This window comes from Kogia breviceps, chromosome 14 (assembly GCF_026419965.1).
Source record: "Kogia breviceps isolate mKogBre1 chromosome 14, mKogBre1 haplotype 1, whole genome shotgun sequence".
Taxonomy (NCBI): domain Eukaryota; kingdom Metazoa; phylum Chordata; class Mammalia; order Artiodactyla; family Physeteridae; genus Kogia; species Kogia breviceps.
The window spans coordinates 22059340-22080202 of record NC_081323.1 but is presented as its reverse complement, the minus strand read 5'-3'; the positions used below and the strand labels follow the sequence as shown (position 1 = coordinate 22080202).

At 38.6% G+C, this 20863-nt stretch overlaps 1 protein-coding gene across 2 annotated transcripts in view; it reads right to left on the bottom strand.

Annotated features, from left to right (window-relative positions):
• The window catches only part of RBL1 (RB transcriptional corepressor like 1), a 70280-nt gene that overhangs the window by 2153 nt on the left and 47264 nt on the right, over positions 1–20863 (bottom strand). For both annotated transcript variants that reach the window (XM_059037972.2, XM_059037973.2), the window contains exons 17-21: positions 19207–19383; positions 14466–14537; positions 12596–12686; positions 3270–3418; positions 1118–1282 (exon numbers count right to left, since the gene is read on the bottom strand). In XM_059037972.2, coding sequence (XP_058893955.1) covers positions 1118–1282; positions 3270–3418; positions 12596–12686; positions 14466–14537; positions 19207–19383 — 654 coding nt within the window. The remainder of the gene's footprint in view (positions 1–1117; positions 1283–3269; positions 3419–12595; positions 12687–14465; positions 14538–19206; positions 19384–20863) is intronic.

Sequence of the window (20863 nt, the reverse complement as noted above, 5' to 3'; positions counted from 1 at the left end):
GATACTCCCTAAAGTTTGAGATCCTCCTCCTGAAGCAATGCTTTTCAAACTTTAATGTGCTTACTAATCATCTGGGGAATCTTGTTACTATGCAGATTCAAATTCAGTTGGGCTGGTGTGAGGCCTGAGAGTCTGCATTTCTAACAGGCTCCCGGGTGATGCTGATGTTGCTGGTCTGTAAGGCAGCCTTAGAGAAGTTGCTTCTGAAAGCTGTGCATCACAACAGTCTAGGGGACCTGCCTGCCAGAGCTCTGTGATACAGGAAGTCTATGGGACAGGTATCAGTGTTCAACAAGCTCCCCAGATTCTGACCTATGACTGTGAAATCACAACCTTACAATTCAATTGGTCCCATTTCTGATTTTATGCAAGAATTTCCTCTAAAAGTCCTCATATGAAATCAACTTCTATACAGAAGAAATGCAAGCCTGTGCAGTATATCTCAGTCAACTTTGTTTGCTAAGCATAGCAGGAACTTAATAGATGTCTGTGGAACTAAATGAGAAACTAATGAGTTAAGGAGCTGCCATGTATTTGGACTGAGTTACAATCTGTCCCACTACAGTTTCTTCCAGTTAGTAGTGATTCTGGCTTCTGGAGACATACTGAGCGTATCTACTTGATAGCCCTTGAATTAACTGAAAACAGCAATCATGTCCCTATCACATCTTCATCATTGTATGGGAATAAAGATGGAGATAACCATAGAGCTGTCTGTATAAGAAGAGGCCTCCGTTTTCAGACCTTTCACTATCCTGGTTGCCATCCACCAAATGAACTTTCACTTCCAAGACCTTTCTTTACACATAGTGTTCCCCATGTCTGACCATTTGCAGGTGTTGCCTTACTGGTCCTTCTCAAGATCGTGCTTGAGCAGGGACACACTGGGCTCTTGGAGTAAACTCCCCCGATACCACGTCAATAATAAAGGATTAAACTACCTCCGCTGAATACACTGCTCTTGATCACAGGAAACTTGCCATAGTAATGGTTCATATTTATTAGCAGTAACTTTGCAAAAAAGGGGTAAGATTAAAGATTACTAATTGGAAATCTGAAATCCAGTACTTAACACACGTACATTATTGTTTTGGAGTAAAGTTGGTGTGCAACTTACCTTAGAAGGGCTGCCGTTGAACTTATAGAGCAGAGCACTCCTTGGTGTAAGGCCTGACCCATTCTTGTGTGGGGACACATAAATGGAGTGCTGCTGGGAAATGCGGCGTGGGGAGCCTGGCTGTTGCTTAATATGTGGAAAAGGAGAGAGTGGTGGAGCTTCCATCTGAAATAATACAAAAGTAAAGTTTTTATAAGATAAAAGGTTTTCTTTCTTTTTTTTGAATCACACCATTTTTATTCTGCACTATCCACCCTGTCCCACCCCAGCCCCAAGCCAGGTGAAGGGTCAGCATGGAACTTTTTTTCTTTGCCATGTTTTTATTCTTTTTAAAAATCAATTAATTAATTAATTAATTAATTTTTGGCTGCATTGGGTCTTCGTTGCTGCACACGGGCTTTTCTCTAGTTGCGGCGAGCGGGGGCCACTCTTCATTGTGGTGCGTGGGCTTCTCATGGTGGTGGCTTCTCTTGTTGCGAAGCACGGGCTCTAGGCACATGGGCTTCAATAGTTGTGGCTGGCGGGCTCTAGAGGGCAGGCTCAGTAGTTGTGGCACGTGGGCTTAGTTGCTCCACGGAATGTGGGATCTTCCCAGATCAGGGCTCAAACTTGTGTCTCCTACATTGGCAGGCGGATTCTTAACCACTGCACCACCAGGGAAGCCCTGTTTTTATTCTTATTGCTATCTCCTAGTTAGGAGTCAGTTATACTGTAAGAGGTTATTTATGGCTGAAGAAAATTTAAAAATGGTTCATTTACCCTTGTTTTTCAACAATTACTAATAGATAAACTAAAATTTATTTTCCTGGATCTTTCAGGGAATTCTGAAGAATTCTGGGCAAGACACCAGAAGCAGTAATCCAGGAGCATAGGAACCTTATGTCAATGCTCAGAAAGTGGAGCAAAGAGTAATCTATGTCCTAACACTTGCAATAAGAATCTCTCTCCACATGCACATACCCACAACCAAATTAGTAGCACAGGGAATAAAAGAGACACAGAGCATTCTGTGGGCCAGCAGGATGAGTCCAATATGGAACAAAGCTCTTAATGAAATGGTTAAGACTTTATACTGAAATACCAAAGATTTAGAGATAAAGTGAGAAGGGACTGTACTTTTAATAATCTAGAAAATGTTTCTATTCCAAGAATAAATGGAGATGACTCCTTAATTAATATTTCATTCATCATCTTCACTTGAAGCTAGGAAAACTAGTTTTTTTAAAAAATTGGCTGATAGGGCTTCCCTGGTGGCACAGTGGTTGAGAGTCCGCCTGCTGATGCAGGGAACACGGGTTTGTGCCCCGGTCTGGGAAGATCCCACATGCCGCGGAGCGGCTGGGCCCGTGAGCCATGGCCGCTGAGCCTGCGTGTCTGGAGCCTGTGCTCTGCAACGGGAGAGGCCACAACAGTGAGAGGCCCGCGCACCGCAAAAAATAAATAAATAAATAAATAAAAATTGGCTGATAATAGAGATATTCATTCACAGTATAGCACATGGTGGGGGTGTTAGAACTGAGGGAACAGAATGAGTAGACATGGCTTCTGAGGATAATCATAGACCATATTCCTTGAAAGGGACAAAGACAGAAATATAGAGAGATACATAGACACATATATGGCTACTGCCTGGATGCAGCTTCTACTAGGTCCCTCTTTCTTATAACTGAAGTCTGGTCTCCTGTGAACCAACTTCAGCTTATACACTGATAATACTTTCAAAGGCCTGCTGGTACTGTCAAATCTAGAGTCTGCATAAAAATTTCTTAGTGTTGCTTCTATTGATTCAAGCCTATTTATTTCCTTTTCTTTTTATCTTGAGAAAAACACTTATCTCAGAGATATAACAATAGGAATCAAAAACAAAGGAAAAAGCCACCAGAATTGTTTTCATTTTTCCATGTTCCCATCTAGTCCTTGCCCATATGCATCCATAATTTCTAACAACATAATCACAGTGTGGATAAAATTTCCATGATTTCCTCTGGTCTCTGTTGTATCACAGCCTGAATCACTCTAATTACTAGTATGTTTTCTCCTATAGAATGTATCAGTAAGGCTTTAGCTTTGAAACACTTATCTAGCAAAATAAACTCATAGTAATCCAATTATGAGTACAGATATTAATAAAGTAGTAAAATATAAAACATACCACATGGTCCTGATTTGACAAGTCGTATTTCAATGCAAATGACTTCACTCTTCCTACATATATTGTATTGTAAAATTTGATGAGATCACCTCTTTCCTCTTTCACTGGTCCACTGGAACAGTCAGGTGTTTTTGTAGCATCTTCCAAGTCTGTTAAAAGAATTCAGTGTTGTACAATGGAATATTACTCAGCCACAAAAAGGAATGAAACCAAGTCATTTGTAGTGAAGTGGATGGACCTAGAGTCTGTCATACAGAATGAAGTCAGAAAGAGAAAAACAAATACTGTATATTAACGCATATATATGGAATCTAGAAAAATGGTACTGATGAACCTCGTGGCAGGGCAGGAATAAAGATGTAAATGTAGAGAACAGACTTGAGGACACAGTGGGGGAAGGGGAGGCTGGGACGAAGTGAGGGTAGCATTGACATATATACACTACTAAGTGTAAATCAGATAGCTGCATATAGCACAGGGAGATCAGCTTGGTGCTTTGTGATGACCTAGAGGAGTTGGGTGGGGAGGCTCAAGAGGGAGGGGATATGTGTATACATACAGCTGATTCACTTTGTTGTACAGTAGAAACTAACACAACATTGTAAAGCAATTATAATCCAACACAGATGTTAAAAAAAAAAATTCAGTGTTGTGATAGGTGTACCTTAATCTATAAGTTGGCGATTTGAATCACAACTCTCTCTACAATATAAAAGGAAAAGAAATCAAATAAACCCAAATCTTTATGTAAGACAATGTTTTTAGAAAAGGTTCAGAAAACCATCTATATTACGGATAAATTAAATTAGAATCACAGAAATGCAAACATGTAAACTTAAGCTGGTACTCTATTCTTTAGATCTCACTTCAGCAAGAATGTTTTCACAACCCTACCTTTTGAGCTCACTGTCACTGGTGGCTCTTAGAGGGGCACCAGCCCTGGGTTGAAGTTTACCTAAACTGAGCTTCAGAGTATGGGTAGCAGTGGCAAACCCTGAGTTTCAGATAAGAAAAGGGCCTGCAGATATTCATACTGACTATTTGAAAAAGGTGGGAAGACTCTAAAAGGTAAAGTGTATCCTCATTGTTTAAGGAAGAAGCAAGGTGAATTGCTTATGTTTATTTTTCTGCAAATACATGGCAGGTGACAGGTGTTCAAAAAAAGTTTTATTTTCCCATGCACAACAGGAACCTTAGTGCTGTCTATAACTGGCGTTCTCAGTTGTAAAATGATAGCTTGCCCCAAGGTGCTTTCCTGTTTATTAATGTAATTCTGGAGTAGCTTGTGACACCAGGCAGAACTTTATCCTATTCTTTTTTGGGAAAGAGTATTACAAAGCATCTTTTCCTTGTACCTACAAGAATCATCTATGCACAGGAGCTAAGAAAACTACCAGTGATTAAAATGAATTCTACATGTGAAAAAACTTTCTCATTCTCAATACTGAAAATATGGGTAGAAACATGCTTCCACCTTTGGAAAACCAGGAAACTCAAACATGGTCCAAGGGCCAGGCAGCTACAGGGAACCTCCATAGGGATCTCCATTTGGATGTCTTTTTTACTCTTGCTATTTTTGCAGCATCTTAATAGGGCAGAAAAAAGCTATGTGATCAAATAAGTTGAAAAAATGTTGCATAGTAGTATATCCTCCTCTTAGGAATTCATAATACATGTTAGTATATTAAAGGTTCTGAGAACTTTTACAATCAGAAAAAAACACATGTTCACTTTAATTCCATACTTCTCAAATTTTCTACGCACAGTCACTCTTCCCCATAACAGTTACTACTACCATCCTGGGGGACACTGTCCCAAGGCAGTAAACAATGGCTTCATAACAGCTGTTGTAGGTTATTCTTGTTATACAGATGAATTAAAATTATTATATGTCCTCCTTGGATTAGAAATTTCTGGAGGCAGTTACTTCTTCATGTTTCTGTGTTATTCCATTTCCAGTTGTTAATAGTTACTTAAGGTAAGGAGCTATACTTAATTTGAAGGAACCAAACATTTAAAACTCTCTGGGACCTTGGATTCTAACTAAATATGATTTTATTTAGCTATTTTCATTTAGCTGTTTAGTATTTTTTCATTTCAAAACAGAAAACAAGATGTCAGTTGTCCTTTAAGCAGGAAAAAGATCTCTACCTTCCCACCTCTTTAAGGACTTCAGCACTCAGAAATCAAAGCCTCAGTAGGCCTGGTGACCATCTTACCACATATACATTAGGAGGTGGAACTTATGAAAGACTGGGAAAGAGAATGAGATCTCCCTGTCTGGTGCTATAATTGTTTCAAATCTGTTTCCCCTCAGAGGGCAGGAGGGACCTCTGCCTAACATAATTTGAGGCACGTGGTATACATTTGATATACATTCATGAAACGAACCAATGAACTACTATGGTTTCATAATTTTCCCTACTGTTCCCATGAATAAGAGGAATGTCTTTTTTGGATTATCATATAACACTGTCAAGCAATTAAAATGTGGTTTTATATCAACTACCAGTGAATGAGACTAGCCGTTAGAAAAAAGGAGATATTATCTGCAGAGCTCCAGAGAGACATGCTGAAATTTTTAGCCTGGATCTCTGGCTTCAGTATTTTCCAAGGATCTGAAGTGAAAGTGGGAAGGGAGAAGGCAAATTACCCCAGGGCTGCATGTGGCCAACAACTGCAACCATAATACATGCTTAATTTTATATCCCAGGACAATATAAATGCATTCAGGGGAAAAGACATTGAGGGCACAGTCGATACCCATTTCTCAGGGGAACTGGTTTCAGAGGATGGGCACACCCAAATTGTTTGGGGTGCACAAATTAATGAAACCCCCATCCATCACCCCCAGAGGAGCTGCTCAAGTGACCGATGCTGGTTTCTTTGTATACTGTCATTAGTCTTCAGTCTGAGAAGAGGCATAAATAGTGATGCTTACCACTTAAAAATGGAGAAAGAAGCAAAATTATTTTAAGATGAAAGTAAGAAAGAAGATCACAATTTATTTATAAATCCAAGGGTCAGGTTGAGATATGATGGGCTTGATCAGCACAGCAGCACTTCCCTGGAGTAAGCATTTAGTATTTGTTTTATATTTCTCCTACCACGTCCTTCCTTACCGTTTTTGCTCCTCACTGTTAACAGTGTGCAGTAAATATTTCAGACTGGCTTTCTGATTGAGAGGGCAGTGCCATTTAGCTCCAGTTATGCAAAAGCCACTGACCACTGACCAATTTAAAACTACTACAGTGGTTTTAGACCCTTTTGGCAGTTTCTCATGAGCTCTAAAGGGCATCATTATGATCTAAAACCAAGTAAATCTTGCTTAGATTAAACAGTCTAGAAAGAAAATGTGCTCCATCCACATCTTGGTTGTCTACCTGGTGACTATAAAATAGTTTTAATGTGAATAAAGTCACGTAATTATCAATTTGCAGGTATCAATTTTATACATCTCACATGGAAACAATTTTTGTCCCTTGAGAGGATTTGCTTTAACTGTTTTTGTGTGTGTGACCTAGTTTTCAACATTTAAAGGATTTTATGTAAGGAATATGGCCTTAGAAAAATTAGCTTAGAAAAAAAGATTTAAAGAGCCATATACTCATGAATAAAATACTATAAACTTTATATTGCTTATAAACAAAATAATAAATAATAACTACTACTTACTGAGGCCTTACTATGAGCAGGCCTTGTATTAAACACCACACACATGCATCATTTTTTTTTAAATTCTCAAAACAAGCCTCTGAAGAAGTACTGTAAAGTTTTCAATTTACTATCATACACTTGGGCATTATGTTTGTGTTACTTAGATTAAGCTATAGTCTGGGTCTCTCAAATGTTCTAATCAAGAATGCCAGTCTGGGGACTTCCCTGGTGGTCCAGTGGTTAAGACTCCATGCTCTCGATACAGGGGGCCTGGGTTTGATCCCTGGTCAGGGACCTAGATTCCCCATGCAACTAAAAAAGATCCCACATGCTGCAACGAAGATCCTGTGTGCTGAAACTAAGACCCAGTGTGGCCAAGTAAATAAATATTTAAAAAAAGAATGCCAGTCTGGGGTGCTCTGCTAATATGATAATGAATGCACAGTCCATGAGTATCCAGCTGGTGTTTTAATCAGGAAGCTCATTCTCCACAGGTGGCTACTGTAAGGGTTTCTGTTAGGCATATCTCCATCAATGACCAATACTCAACATCACTAAATTATTAGAGAAATGCAAATCAAAACTACAATGAGGTATCACCTCACATGGGTCAGAGTGGCCATCATCAAAAAATCTACAAACAGGGTTTCCCTGGGGGCACAGTGGTTAAAAATCTGCCTGCCAATGCATGGAACAAGGGTTCGAGCCCTAGTCCAGGAAGATCCCACATGCCGTGGAGCAACTAAGCCTGTGTGCCACAACTACTGAGTCCACGCAACTAGAGCCCATGCTACGCACCAAGAGAAGCCACTGTAATGAGAAGCCCACACACCGCAATGAAGAGTAGCCTCCGCTCACCTCAACTAGGGAAAGCCTGTGCACAGCAACAAAGACCCAACGCAGCCAAAAATAAAATAAAATAAACAAAAAAACCCCACCATTCACTTAAAAAAAAATCTACAAACAATAAATGATGGAGAGGGTGTGGAGAAAAGGGAACGCTCTTGCACTGTTGGTGGGAATGTAAATTGATACAGTCACTATGGAGAACAATATGGAGGTTCCTTAGAAAACTGAAAATAGAACTATCATATGACCCAGCAACCCCACTACTGGGCATATACCCAGAGAAAACCATAATTCAAAAAGACACGTGCGCCCCAATGTTCACTGCAGCACTATTTACAATAGCCAGGACATGGAAGTAACCTAAATGTCGATCAACAGAGGAATGGATAAAGAAGATGTGGTACATATATCCAATAGTGGGTCCAAAGACCCACTTTCATCCAAGGAATGAAAGTGGGTCTTATGTAGAGACGTGGATGGACCTAGACACTGTCATACCGAGTGAAGTAAGTCAGAAAGAGAAAAACAAATATCGTATATTAACGTATGTATGTGCGATCTAGAAAAATGGTATAGATAATCTTACTGCAAAGCAGAAATAGAGACACAGATGTACATAACAAGTGTATGGATACCAAAGGGGAAAGGGGGGTGGGTAGGATGAATTGGGAGATAGGGATTGACATATATAAACTATTGATACTATGTATAAAATAGATAACTAATGAGAATCTACTGTATAGCTCAGGGAACTCTACTCAATGCTCTTTGGTGACCTAAATGGGAAGGAAATCCAAAAAAGAGGGGATATATGTATACGCATAGCTGATTCACTTTGCTGTACAGTAGAAACTAACACAACATTGTAAAGCAACTATACTCCAATAAAAATTAATTTAAAAAAATAAAATTGCATAAAAAAAACCTTAGGAATAAACCTCACCAAGGAGGCGAAAGACTTACATGCTGAGAACTACAAAACATTCATAAAGGAAATTGAAGATGATTCAAAGAAATGAAAAGATATCCCATGCTCTAGGATTTGAAGATTTAATATTGTTAAAATGGCACAGTACTCAAAGCAAATATTACATCTATAGATGTAATATGATCCCTATCAAATAACCCATGACATTTTCCACAGAACTAGAACAAATAATCCTAAAATTTATATGGAACCATAAAGACCCAGAATTGTCAAAGCAATCCTGAGGAAAAAACAGAGCAGGAGGCATAACCCTCCCAGACTTCAGACAATACTACAAAGCTACAGTAATCAAAACAGCATGGGGCTTCCCTGGTGGCGCAGTGGTTGAGAGTTTGCCTGCCGATGCAGGGGACGTGGGTTCGTGCCCCAGTCTGGGAAGATCCCACATGCCGCGGAGCGGCTGGGTCCGTGAGCCATGGCCGCTGAGCCTGCGCATCCGGAGCCTGCGCTCCGCAACGGGAGAGGCCATAACAGTGAGAGGCCCGCGTACCGCAAAAAAAAAAAAACAAAAAAAAAAAAACAAAAAAAAAAACCAGCATGGTACTGGCACAAAAACAGACATATGGATCAATGGAACAGAACAGGGAGCCCAGAAGTAAACCCACACACCTATGATCAATTAATCTTCGACAAAGGAGGCAAGAATATACAATGGAGAAAAGACAGTCTCTTCAGCAAGTGGTATTGGGAAAGCTGGACAGCTGCATGCAAACCAATGAAGTTACAACACACCCTCACAGCATACACAGAAAAACCCCTCAAAATGGCTTAAACACTTAAATGTAGGACATGGCACCATAAAGCTGCTATAGGAGAACACAGGCAAAACATTCTCTGACATAAATCATACCAATGTTTTTTTAGGTCAGTCTCCCAAGGCAACAGAAATAAAAGCAAAAATAAATAAAGGGGACCTAATTAAACTTATAAGCTTTTGCACAGCAAGGGAAACCATAAACAAAAAGACAATGTATGGGGAATTCCCTGGCAGTTCAGTGGTTAGGACTCTGTGCTTCCACTGCAGGTTGCACGGGTTCGATCCCTGGTTGGGGAACTAAGACTCTGCAAGCCACGCAGAGCAGCCAAAAAAAAAAAAAAAGTTTACAAATAACAAATGCTGGAGGGGGTATGAAGAAAAGGGAACCCTCCTACACTGCTTGTGGGAATGTAAATTGCTGCAGCCACTATGGAAAACAGTATGGCGGTTCCACAAAAAACTAAAAATAGAGTTGCTATATGAACCAGCAATCCCACTCCTGGGCATATATCCAGACAAAACTATAATTTGAAAAGATACATGCACTCATATGTTCATTTACAATAGCCAAGATATGGAAACAACCTAAATGTCCATAGACAGATGAATGGATAAAGAAGATGTGGTATATAGACACAATGGATTATTACTCAGCCACAAAAAAGAATGAAATAATGCCATTTGCAGCAACATGGATGGACCTAGAGATTATCATACTAAGCAAAGTAAGTCAGAAAGAGAAAGACAAATACCATATGATATCATTTTATGTGGAATCTAAAATATGACAGAAATGAACATATCTACAAAACAGAAACAGACTCACAGATGTATAGAACAGATTTGTGGTTACCAAGGGCAGGTGGGGGAGGGAAGGATCAGGAGTGGGATTAGCAGATGTAAACTATTATATGTAGGATGGATAAATAACGAAGTCAGATGCAAACTACTGTATGTAGGATGGATAAATAACAAAGTCCTACTGTGTAGCACAGGGAAATAAATTCAATATCCTATGATAAACCATAATGGAAAAAAATATGAAAAAGAATATATACATGAATTTCTTTAAAAAGCAGATTGATTAACATATTTGAGACACTATCCACAACAGCATGATAGACATGAGAGATCCAGTGAGGTCTGTGGGGCATTACTATTATGAATGATGCCCAGGCCTGAACTCTGATGCATGTTGTTTGCTTGATCTTGCCTTTAAGTTTAACAGAATCCTGCTCTGGAATCTTGGCATCTACTTTGAGTGAACCTTTTATGTGAGGAGGTGGTTGGTCAGGTGGCATAGGATGCATAAACTGTGTGTTTTTAAAAATAGTAACTATTTTATTCCTAATTATGAATTTGTTTATAGAACCAGAACTGTTCTTCCCAAGGTGGTGTTCTTTGTGTGTCCAAGTCTAGGTCATAGCATCTAGCCACAGCTCCAGGAACTGGAACTTGTCTTATCTGAACACAGACTTGCAAGACTGTATCCTCCTCAATAACTTTGTCCCTTTTTTGGTGCCAGAATTCCTCTATTATCACCGGATACTCTCCCTGCTCTGTGCCATCACCACTGGACTGGATCTTTTTTTTTTTTGTGGTACGCGGGCCTCTCCCATTGCAGAGCACAGGCTCCGGACGCACAGGCTCAGTGGCCAGGGCTCACGGGCCCAGCCGCTCCGCGGCATGTGGGATCTTCCCAGACTGGGGCACGAACCTGTGTCCCCTGCATCGGCAGGCAGATTCTCAACCACTGCGCCACCAGGGAAGCCCTGGACAGGATCTTAAGAATGGTTTTTTGTTTGCCTGCTAATAAATATCTAGTTAATAAATATATATAAAACAGAACTGGACCTGAAACCTTTATGTTGTAGAGAGGGTACCTAACCTTCAGTTACCTCAAACTTTATCATCAAACTTATCAAATTCTGTCTTGAAATTTCACTGCTCCTTGTATCCCAAATACTTGCTAGCAGTTACTTTGTTTCTCATAGAACATACAGTTTCCTAGCTAACCTGATGCCTGGTTTTGCAAGGACAGAAAAACCACCCAGGACAGGTGAGCAACATGTATAACAAAAATAGGAATGTTTTTTTTTTGTATTTTGTCAAGTTTACTTCCTAATGTACTTCTTCTCATTGCCTTGAAAAGGCTCAGGGATAATATATCTATGTAAAAAGAACTGAGTTTGGCCTGTGTAACCTTAGATGGGATCAGATTCTAGGACATTATTATTAAAGAATTTTTTTGTTAAGATCTTAAAATTTCACACCCCAGTAGACACCATAATGATCATGGATATTTGGGTAATTTAAAAAAAATGTCTTTGACCCAGTCAATTTTCTCTAAGTATTTACCCTAAGGATGTGGACCAAAGATCAACCTACAATGATGTTCCTCACAAAGCTGTGTATAATTGGAAACAACCTAAAAGTCCTACACTGTGAAATTAAATAAATTACAGTACTTCTATACACATGTACACATATATATACATTAAGTAATGTAAAGTGAGACAGGAAAAGGAGACAGATGAGACAAGGAAAAGAGATGGGCTGAAAAGGCATTTTTATAACTTATCAACATATGAATACTGAACATTTGATTCTTCTTTCTTTCAAAAAAATTACTAGCGCCTGAAGTCTTAGCATGATGGTAGTAACAAGGTGGCAACCTTGCTTTTGCTGATGGTGGCAGAATACCTATACACTTATTAATGAACAGGACATTTCCTTACTGTTCTCCACAGGCAGATCACTGACAGCTATCTTACTTTCCCTGTCATTCAGATTTATTTTTGAATTTTATTGTCTTTTATGAGTTTTTATTAATGTGTATTACGTATACTAGAAAACCTCTAAAGCACAATTAACATGGGATAAATTAATGGTTTCAATACACAACCTCTGTGGAGGGAGGTACCTGACCCATACTTATCTCAAAGTCATTTGCTTCTTCCCAACACATATGCATTATCCACCCCACCTACACAATTAACTCCAGGACATCCACTGCATTATATACAATGTAACCAATAGTGTACTACATATAGAATCTCAAATTGGGCAACTTACCACAATCTGTCATTTCAAAATCACCATTCAGGTTTTTATTATATGTCACAACTTCTCTTGGAATACTTTTCAACAGTACACTTCTGTAAACCTATATAGATCAAAGGAGACAAAGAGAACTGCTGAGTCACAAAGAGGCACAGGTTAAGCAAAACCAAAATAAGGACAAGATATCAAGCCAATTAAAAAGTATTTGTCTGTATGGGTGATAATCAAGGGCAAGATGTTAGTAGCCCTTGGTAAATGCAGATTACAGCAAACATCTTAGAAGAGGGGATACTGAAGCAGAGCTTACCACCTGAAATATAACCACTGCAGAAGGTTACAAAATAGAAAAATTAAGTAAGGAGCAACTAAACACTGATGAGCAGATTTTGCCAAATAAAAGCAACTTAAAAGATATGAACCTATTCCTTCTTCTTTTTAATTTCTTACATGAGACTCATCTGATCTCACTGGGGCTTGTTTTCCTGCTCCCATCCCATGCCCATCTCCTTTCAGATGGCCACATGAAAATCTGTTCCCCTCCCTGCCCCTAAACTGTTTTTAACCTCCAAGGTAGCTGAAAGGAATGATCCATTCCCCCTCATCCTATGGATATCGGTATTGAGAGAATATTTAGGAAGCTGTGGCTTAAACCATTTTTGACCCACATTAACTTCACCTTAATGATCTTAAGGGATACTCTGAACCTCTCTAAGCTCTGTTCCTAAGGGATTTTTCTGAAGAGGCCTGGAAACCAGGGCTCTTCCACCCTGTCACAGGATGTAAGAAATGCCTATACTTGGCTCTTCTAATATCTCTATATTGCTAGCAGTGTATTTGGGGCTTAAGTAAAGAAGTGAAACTATCTAGGGGGCTCTCATAGAAGGGGGTATGGCTACTAGTACTGGGGCCAGGGATATCTGAGCTACCACATCTCTCTTTTTGTCTAAGGTGGCAGATCACTGGGCCAGAGAAGAGGCCATTATGCTCCTTTAGAGCAGAGCAATCAGGTTCTTGAATGACCAAGGCCTTAAGGTAACCTGATCCTGTGTTCTTCAGCTACAATAACAACAATAATATAGAGTTAACAGTTATTAAATGCTTACTATGTGCCAGGTCACTACACTAACATTTTATATTTCCATGACTGAAAGGTTGTACAGAATTCTCACCAGGGATATTATATCAGAAATGCCTGATATCTATTCAAAGATGCAAACATTAAGATTCCTATCAGATGGAAAAAGAAACTAGACTTAAATAAAGTCTTATACAATTAAAGAATATTATTATTATAAATATTTTTCATTAGTGAAAAGTGTCACCACTCAAATAAATGAAGAAATGGAATAAGAGAACGTGTGAGAAGTATATGCATGTATAATATATAGGGACTTCCTTGGTGGCACAGTGGTTAAGACTCTGCCTGCCAATTCAGGGAAAACGGGTTTGATCCTTGGTCCGGGAAGATCTCACATGCTGTGGTGCACCTAAGCCCATGCGCCACAACTACCGAAGCCCGCGTGCCTAGAGCTCCTGCTCTGCAACAAGAAAAGCCACCACAATGAGAAGCCTGCACACCGCAACAAACAGTAGCCCCCACTCGCCACAACTAGAGAAAGCCCGTGTGTAGCAATGATGACCTAATGCAGCCATAAATAAGTAATAAATAAATAAATAAATAAAATAGATTAGTCAGAAACAGCAAGATTTTTGGCTTCCACTGAAACTGTTTTTTAATTAAAACTGTCTCGAGTTTAACGATGTCCATTAAACCAAAAAATCTATAGTAAAACTAGAAAAGAAGTTTACCTTTTACATGACTTGTCAGCAGAGAAATAATACAAATCTATTTTGGGACAGGAGGAAAAATAATGTAACTCACATGACTATTAGCTTGAGGCTGATTCCTATAACTTTTCATTATTTCTTGAAAAGTTCTTTCTTCTTTTGTTACCTAAGGAAAATAAGAACTGCTTTTATCAATTGCTTTTAAAAGAAAAATGGCTCTGAACAAAAACTTCAATTACAGGTTGGCATTGAGAGCAGTCTTGCAGAAAGCCATTAACCATAGGCCACTCAATAACTAAAATCCACTACCATTTATGACTTTTACTACCTTAAAAGTTCAGGTTTGGGGACTTCCCTGGTGGCGCAGTGGTTAAGAATCTGCCTGCCAATGCAGGGGACATGGGCTCGAGCCCTGGTCCAGGAAGATCCTACATGCCGTGGAGCAACTAAGCCTGTGAGCCACAACTACTGAGCCTGTGCTCTAGATCCCGCGAGCCACAACTACTGAAGCCCGTGTGTCTAGAGCCCGTGCTCCGCAACAAGAGAAGCTACTGCAGTGAGAAGCCTGAGCACCGCAATGAAGAGTAGCCCCCGCTCGCCACAACTAGAGAAAGCACACATGCAGCAACGAAGACCCAATGCAGCCATAAATAAATAAAAAGTAAAAAAGTTCAGGCTTTGTGGCCTATAGGGACTCAGCTAATAGTTTCATTAATCAAAAGCACTAAGATTGCTATGGTATAACTACCAAAAATGCATTTCTTAATAAAAAGGAATGATATAAGAAAACTCAGATCTGCTGAATCCCTTGCAGTCTCCAGTTGTATTAGTTTTTAAGTACTTATTTAAAATTAACCACTAACTAAAGGACAGAAAATGTCTTGTGATTCACAATAAGACAGAGGTTATTATAAGATTAGGCTTTTAATAGTTCAGAACAGACTGTAGGGTTTTAACACTTAGAAAAGTCACAGTGGTGGCCAAAAGAAAGAAAATAAATTAGTGATCCATAAAGGAATCCCTTCTAGTCTATTTATTATCACAGAGTTCACTTAAATTACTCTTTTCTTCTCCTTCACTGTCCATTAGCACTAAACCTGTTCTCCATAATGATGTTCTCCACAGGAATGGCAAAGCCTGAACTATGGTCATTTTCAAAAAAACCACAAATGATTAGTTAAGATGGCAGACAGCAGAAGCAAGAAGAACTACAATCCTGCAGCCTGCAGAATGGAAACCGCAATCACAGGAAGTTAGACAAAGTGAAACAGCAGAGGAATATGTGCCAGATAAAGGAACAAGATAAAACCCCAGAAGAACAGCTATAAGTGAAGTGGAGACAGGCAACCTTCCAGAAAAAGAATTCAGAATAATGATAGTGAAGATGATCCAGGATCTCAGAAAAAGAACAGAGGAAAGGATAGAGAAGATGCAAGTAATGTTTAACAAAAACCTAGAAGAATTAAAGAACAAAGAAACAGAGATGAACAATACAATATCTGAAATGAAACCTACACTAGAAGGAATCAATAGCAGAATAACTAAGGCAGAAGATCGGATAAGTGACCTGGAAGACAGAATGGTATAAATCACTGCTGTGGAACAGAATAAAGAAAGAAGAATTAAAAGAAATGAAGACAGTCAAAGAGACCTCTGGGAAAACATTAAATGCATCAACATTCACATTACAGGGGTCCCAGAAGGAGAACAGAAAGACAGAAAGGACCTGAGAAAATATTTGAAGAGATAACAGCTGAAAACCTCCCTAACATGGGAAAGGAAATAGTCACCCAAGCCCAGGAAGGGCAGAGAGTCCCAGGCAGGATAAACCCAAGGAAGAACACACCAACACACAGAGTAATCAAACTGACAAAAATTAAAGAAAAAATACTAAAAGTAACAAGAGAAAAATGACAAATAACGTACAAGGGAACTTCCATAAGGTTATCAGCTGACTTCACAGCAGAAACTCTGCAGGCCAGAAGGGAGTGGCATGATGTATTTAAAGTGATGAAAGGGAAGAAACTACAACCAAGAATACTCTAACCAGCAAGGCTCTTATTCAGATTTGATGGAGAAATCAAAAGCTTTTCAGATAAGCAAAAGCTAAGAGAATTCAGCACCACCAGACCATCTTTGCAACAAATGCTGAAGGAACTTCTCTAAGCAGAAAAGAAAATGCTACAACTAGAAACAAGAAACTTACGAATGGAAAAGCTCACCAGTAAAGGCAAACATACAGTAAAGGTAGGAAATCAGCCACATGCTAATGTGATATCAAAACCAGCAATTATGAGAAGGGGAGAACACAAATGCAGGATATTGGAAATGCATTTGAAATTAAAAGGCCAGCAACTTAAAACAATCTTGTTTATATATAGATTGCTATATCAAATCCTCATGGTAACCGCAAATCAAAAATCTACAATAGATACACATACAAAAAAGAAAAAGGAATCGAAACACAACACTAAAGTTAGTCATCAAATCACAAGAGAAGAGAACAAAAGAGGAAGGGAACAAGAAAAAATGTTTTGTAACTCTACATCTCTTGATTTTTTTGTATTTTCCATCTCTATGTGATATGCTGTTTTTTCGTTTCCTCAGCTCTATATTCTAATCCACTGAGTCTTTTGGGTTGGAATTTGGTTTCCATTACAAGTTTCATTCAGTTCTTTTTGACATCTTTTAGGTCCTTTTTAAAGTGACTTGGCCTTTGTTCATAAAAAGAATTTTCCTTTATACGTTGAATCATTTTAAACATATAACTGCATAATTTGAGATCAATAATTCTATTACCTGAAACTTTTGAATATCTAACCTGCTCTAAATTTCATCTGTTGACATACTCACATTGGCTTAATTCCTTGATTGTTTTATAATTTTGGATTTTTTAGTTCTGTTTTAATAAGGATTTAATTTGTGTGAATACTGAATGGCTTCAGGGTTGAGTGTTTCATACCTCAAAGTAGTTTGCTTCTGCTGGGAGCCTCAATGATATTATTAGCTCTGGGACAACTTTTGGTTTTGTTGTTGCTGTTATTGTTACTGTTTTGACTTTGGAGATTCTTTTTTTTTTGGCCGTGCCATTTGTCTTGTGGGATCTTGGTTCCCCAACCAGGGATTGAACCTGTGCCCTTGGCAGTGAAAGCACAGAGTCCTAACCCTAGAGATTCTTGGAATGGTAAAATAAATGAGGTATGCAAATTGGTGTGGTTTTAAAAGTGAAAAGAGTGATACCAATATAAAGGATTATTAGTATGGATACCAATGTAGAATGTGACTATAAAAGGGGAGTAACTACATGGTCTTTTTCATGCTGTATGTTATCTAGTTGTTGTGGAATAAATGTACAAAAATTGTAACCACAGAAGGAAATATTTGTAATTCTCTGTAAGTTATAAACCCAAGGCTGCTTTTTAGGGTTCTGGTATCCTTAAGAGAAATAATAAAAATAGTAACAGCTTAAAAAAAAGATTAGTTGGGCTTCCCTGGTGGCGCAGTGGTTGAGAGTCCGCCTGCCGATGCAGGGGACACGGGTTTGTGCCCCGGCCTGGGAAGATCCCACATGCTGCGGAGCAGCTGGGCCCGTGAGCCATGGCCGCTGAGCCTGCACGTCCGGAGCCTGTGCTCCGCGACGGGAGAGGCCACAGCAGTGAGAGGCCCGCGTACCGCAAAAAAAAAAAAAAAGATTAGTTAATAACATATATTAATACCTATTTTGTAGAAAGATTTTAAAGAGGTAATGTGAGAAGGAAGTCACAAAGGAGTTTGAAAACATGTCCTCTGCCTCAAAAAGCTGAAAAATTAGGTTGTAACTCGTACATCTGCTAGGACTGGTAGTGTGGCCAATATGATCAAGACCAAAGTTACAGATGATTGTTTCAGACATATTAGAAATTTTAAAAAACAAGTAATATATGCCATTTTATGACTTAAAACATATTATAGCAATTAGAAAATAAAATGCTCTTCTGAGGCAACAGAATAAATCACTGGAAAGCAATATAGTAGAGAAGCTATTTTATACCAGATTCTGAATCAGGAGAACATAGGTTGTCACTTATTGTGTAACTTTGGCCAAGTTACTTTCAGCTCTGGACCTCAGTTACTCACCTTAAATGTAACGATCATTTTACTTTAAAGTACAAGATTAGAGGTGTCACAAGGTGATGGTGGAAATGGTTCTCCATTAATAGTGTGGAGAACCATTTTACTACAAATGGTCTCTAAGATCTTTTCCAATTTTTTTTACAACCAGTGAATTCTTATGAAGCGAGAAGGCTGATTATTATGAAAGTAAATGAAGGACTTCCTTGGTGGCACAATAGTTAAGAATCCGCCTCCCAATGCAGGGAACACAGGTTTGATCCCTGGGCCGGGAAGTTCCCACATACCATGGAGCAATTAAGCCCGTGAGCCACAACTACTGAGCCTGCGCTCTAGAGCCCACAAGCCGCAACTACTGAGCCCACATGCTGCAACTACTGAAGCCTGCACGCCTAGAGCCTGTGCTCTGCAACAAGAGAAGCCACCACAATGAGAAGCCCACGCACCACAAGGAAGAGTAGCCCCCACTCTCTGCAACTAGAGAAAGCCCACACACAGCAACGAAGACCCAACACAGCCAAAAATAATAAACAAATAAATTTATAAAACTAAAAAAAAAAAAAGAAAGTAATGAAGAGTCCATAGAAATAGATATAGTAGCTGGAATTTACCACTGTTGGCTTATGGCACTTAAGGCAAACTAACAATCAAGTGCAACAGATTTTCACCTCAGGCCTCAAATACAGGTAACTACGGCAAAGAGCTTCCCCCAACTTATACATTACCTTTGCCATGATGTAAAAGGCACAAAGGAGGAGCTGATCCAAATGTCTGTCTTTCATCAGATCAGGGCAGTGAACTAAAGTGAATTCAAAACATGTCCATATCTTCCTTCTTAACTCATTTGAAACATCCAGTTTTAAACATAAATCACGTAAGCGTACACTTGCCAAATGATAGACCTAAGACGAAAGATAGCACATTGATGCAAGAAAACAAGTACATAATTTCTCAAATTTATGTCTTACCATGAACCTGGGCTTTTCGGCCAAGATTAATAAACACCTAAGGCTGTTGATGCATTAAATTACATAAAATTTTTATTTTATAGTACTAGTTCACTGCTATGGAAAAAGAAAATATATTACAACAAAATTCTCTTTGGAAAACCACCTGAAACATTCTTTTGGTAAAGATGTTATATGCTATAATTATATGCTGTCAACTATGTTAAGTGAGAAATACTAAAATTAAATGGTTTGATTTACTAGCATCATGATCATTATGAATACGTAATTTTTCAAGTGTTCAGAAGTCTCTTTTTTTGGTTCAGGTAAAATGACTAGAAAGCTTAAAATGTCACATAATACACTAAAATATTTGACTCCAAAATGAGTTAGAAAGCAAAATCATTAAAAAATTTCCCCAATAGTCTACATTGTTTTTATGAGCATATGAAAGGAATGTTAAGCAAACGAGATAACAGATTTTGTTGCTGTTGTTTGAGGTATAACTGACATACATTATATTAGTTTCAGGTGTACAACATGATTTGATGTTTGTATATGTTGTGAAAAGATCACCACGATAAGTCTAGTTAATATCCACACAGTTAACAGAATTCTTTTTTTCTTGTGATTAGAACTTTTAAGATCTAGTCTCTTAGCAATTGTAATATGGAATACAGCATTACTAACTATAGTCACCACGCTATACATTATATCCCCATGATTTATTAATTTTATAACCTGAAGTCTGTACCTTTTGATTCCCTTCATCCATTTCACCCAACCCTTCGCCCACTGGCAACCACTAACCTGTTCTCTGTATTTATGAGCTTGTTTTTGATTTTTAGATTCCACATATAAATATAATATAGTATTGTCCTTCTCAGTCAAGTTGTTATTTTTAAGTATGTCAGAGTAAATTCAGTTCAATGCCTTCAACCTTTCATATACAGAGTCTTTATATGAATTGATACTAATGCAAATGCCCCAAAGGTCCTGAAAGATTCTAAAATGATTTCTGATCATCCAAAAAGCATTGTTTTATTATCTTAAGAACTGGTAATCCTACTGTGATATTCCTAAACTAGACTATTCTGTTTGAACTAAGTCTTTAAATCTAAATGTTCAGGGTAAAAAAAATGAAAAAGAGTAAGGCATTCTTTATAGCAAAGTATCTTTGAGAGGGAAAAAAATCCACAAATTAAAGCTGAAAAATGAACTTTAGCCATCCAATACACTAATCTGATAGAAAGGGAGATAAGGGTTGACTCCAAAGCCACCAGTGATTCATTTTATAACAAACTCATTTTCTGCATCCCAACCCTTTGTTTCTGGTCTTGTTGGCCAAGAGATAAACAGAAACCACTGGGGTCAGAGCAGTGGGAAAGATGCTGGAACTTTACATTCGTGATAGGAGAAGATAACAGATACAGTC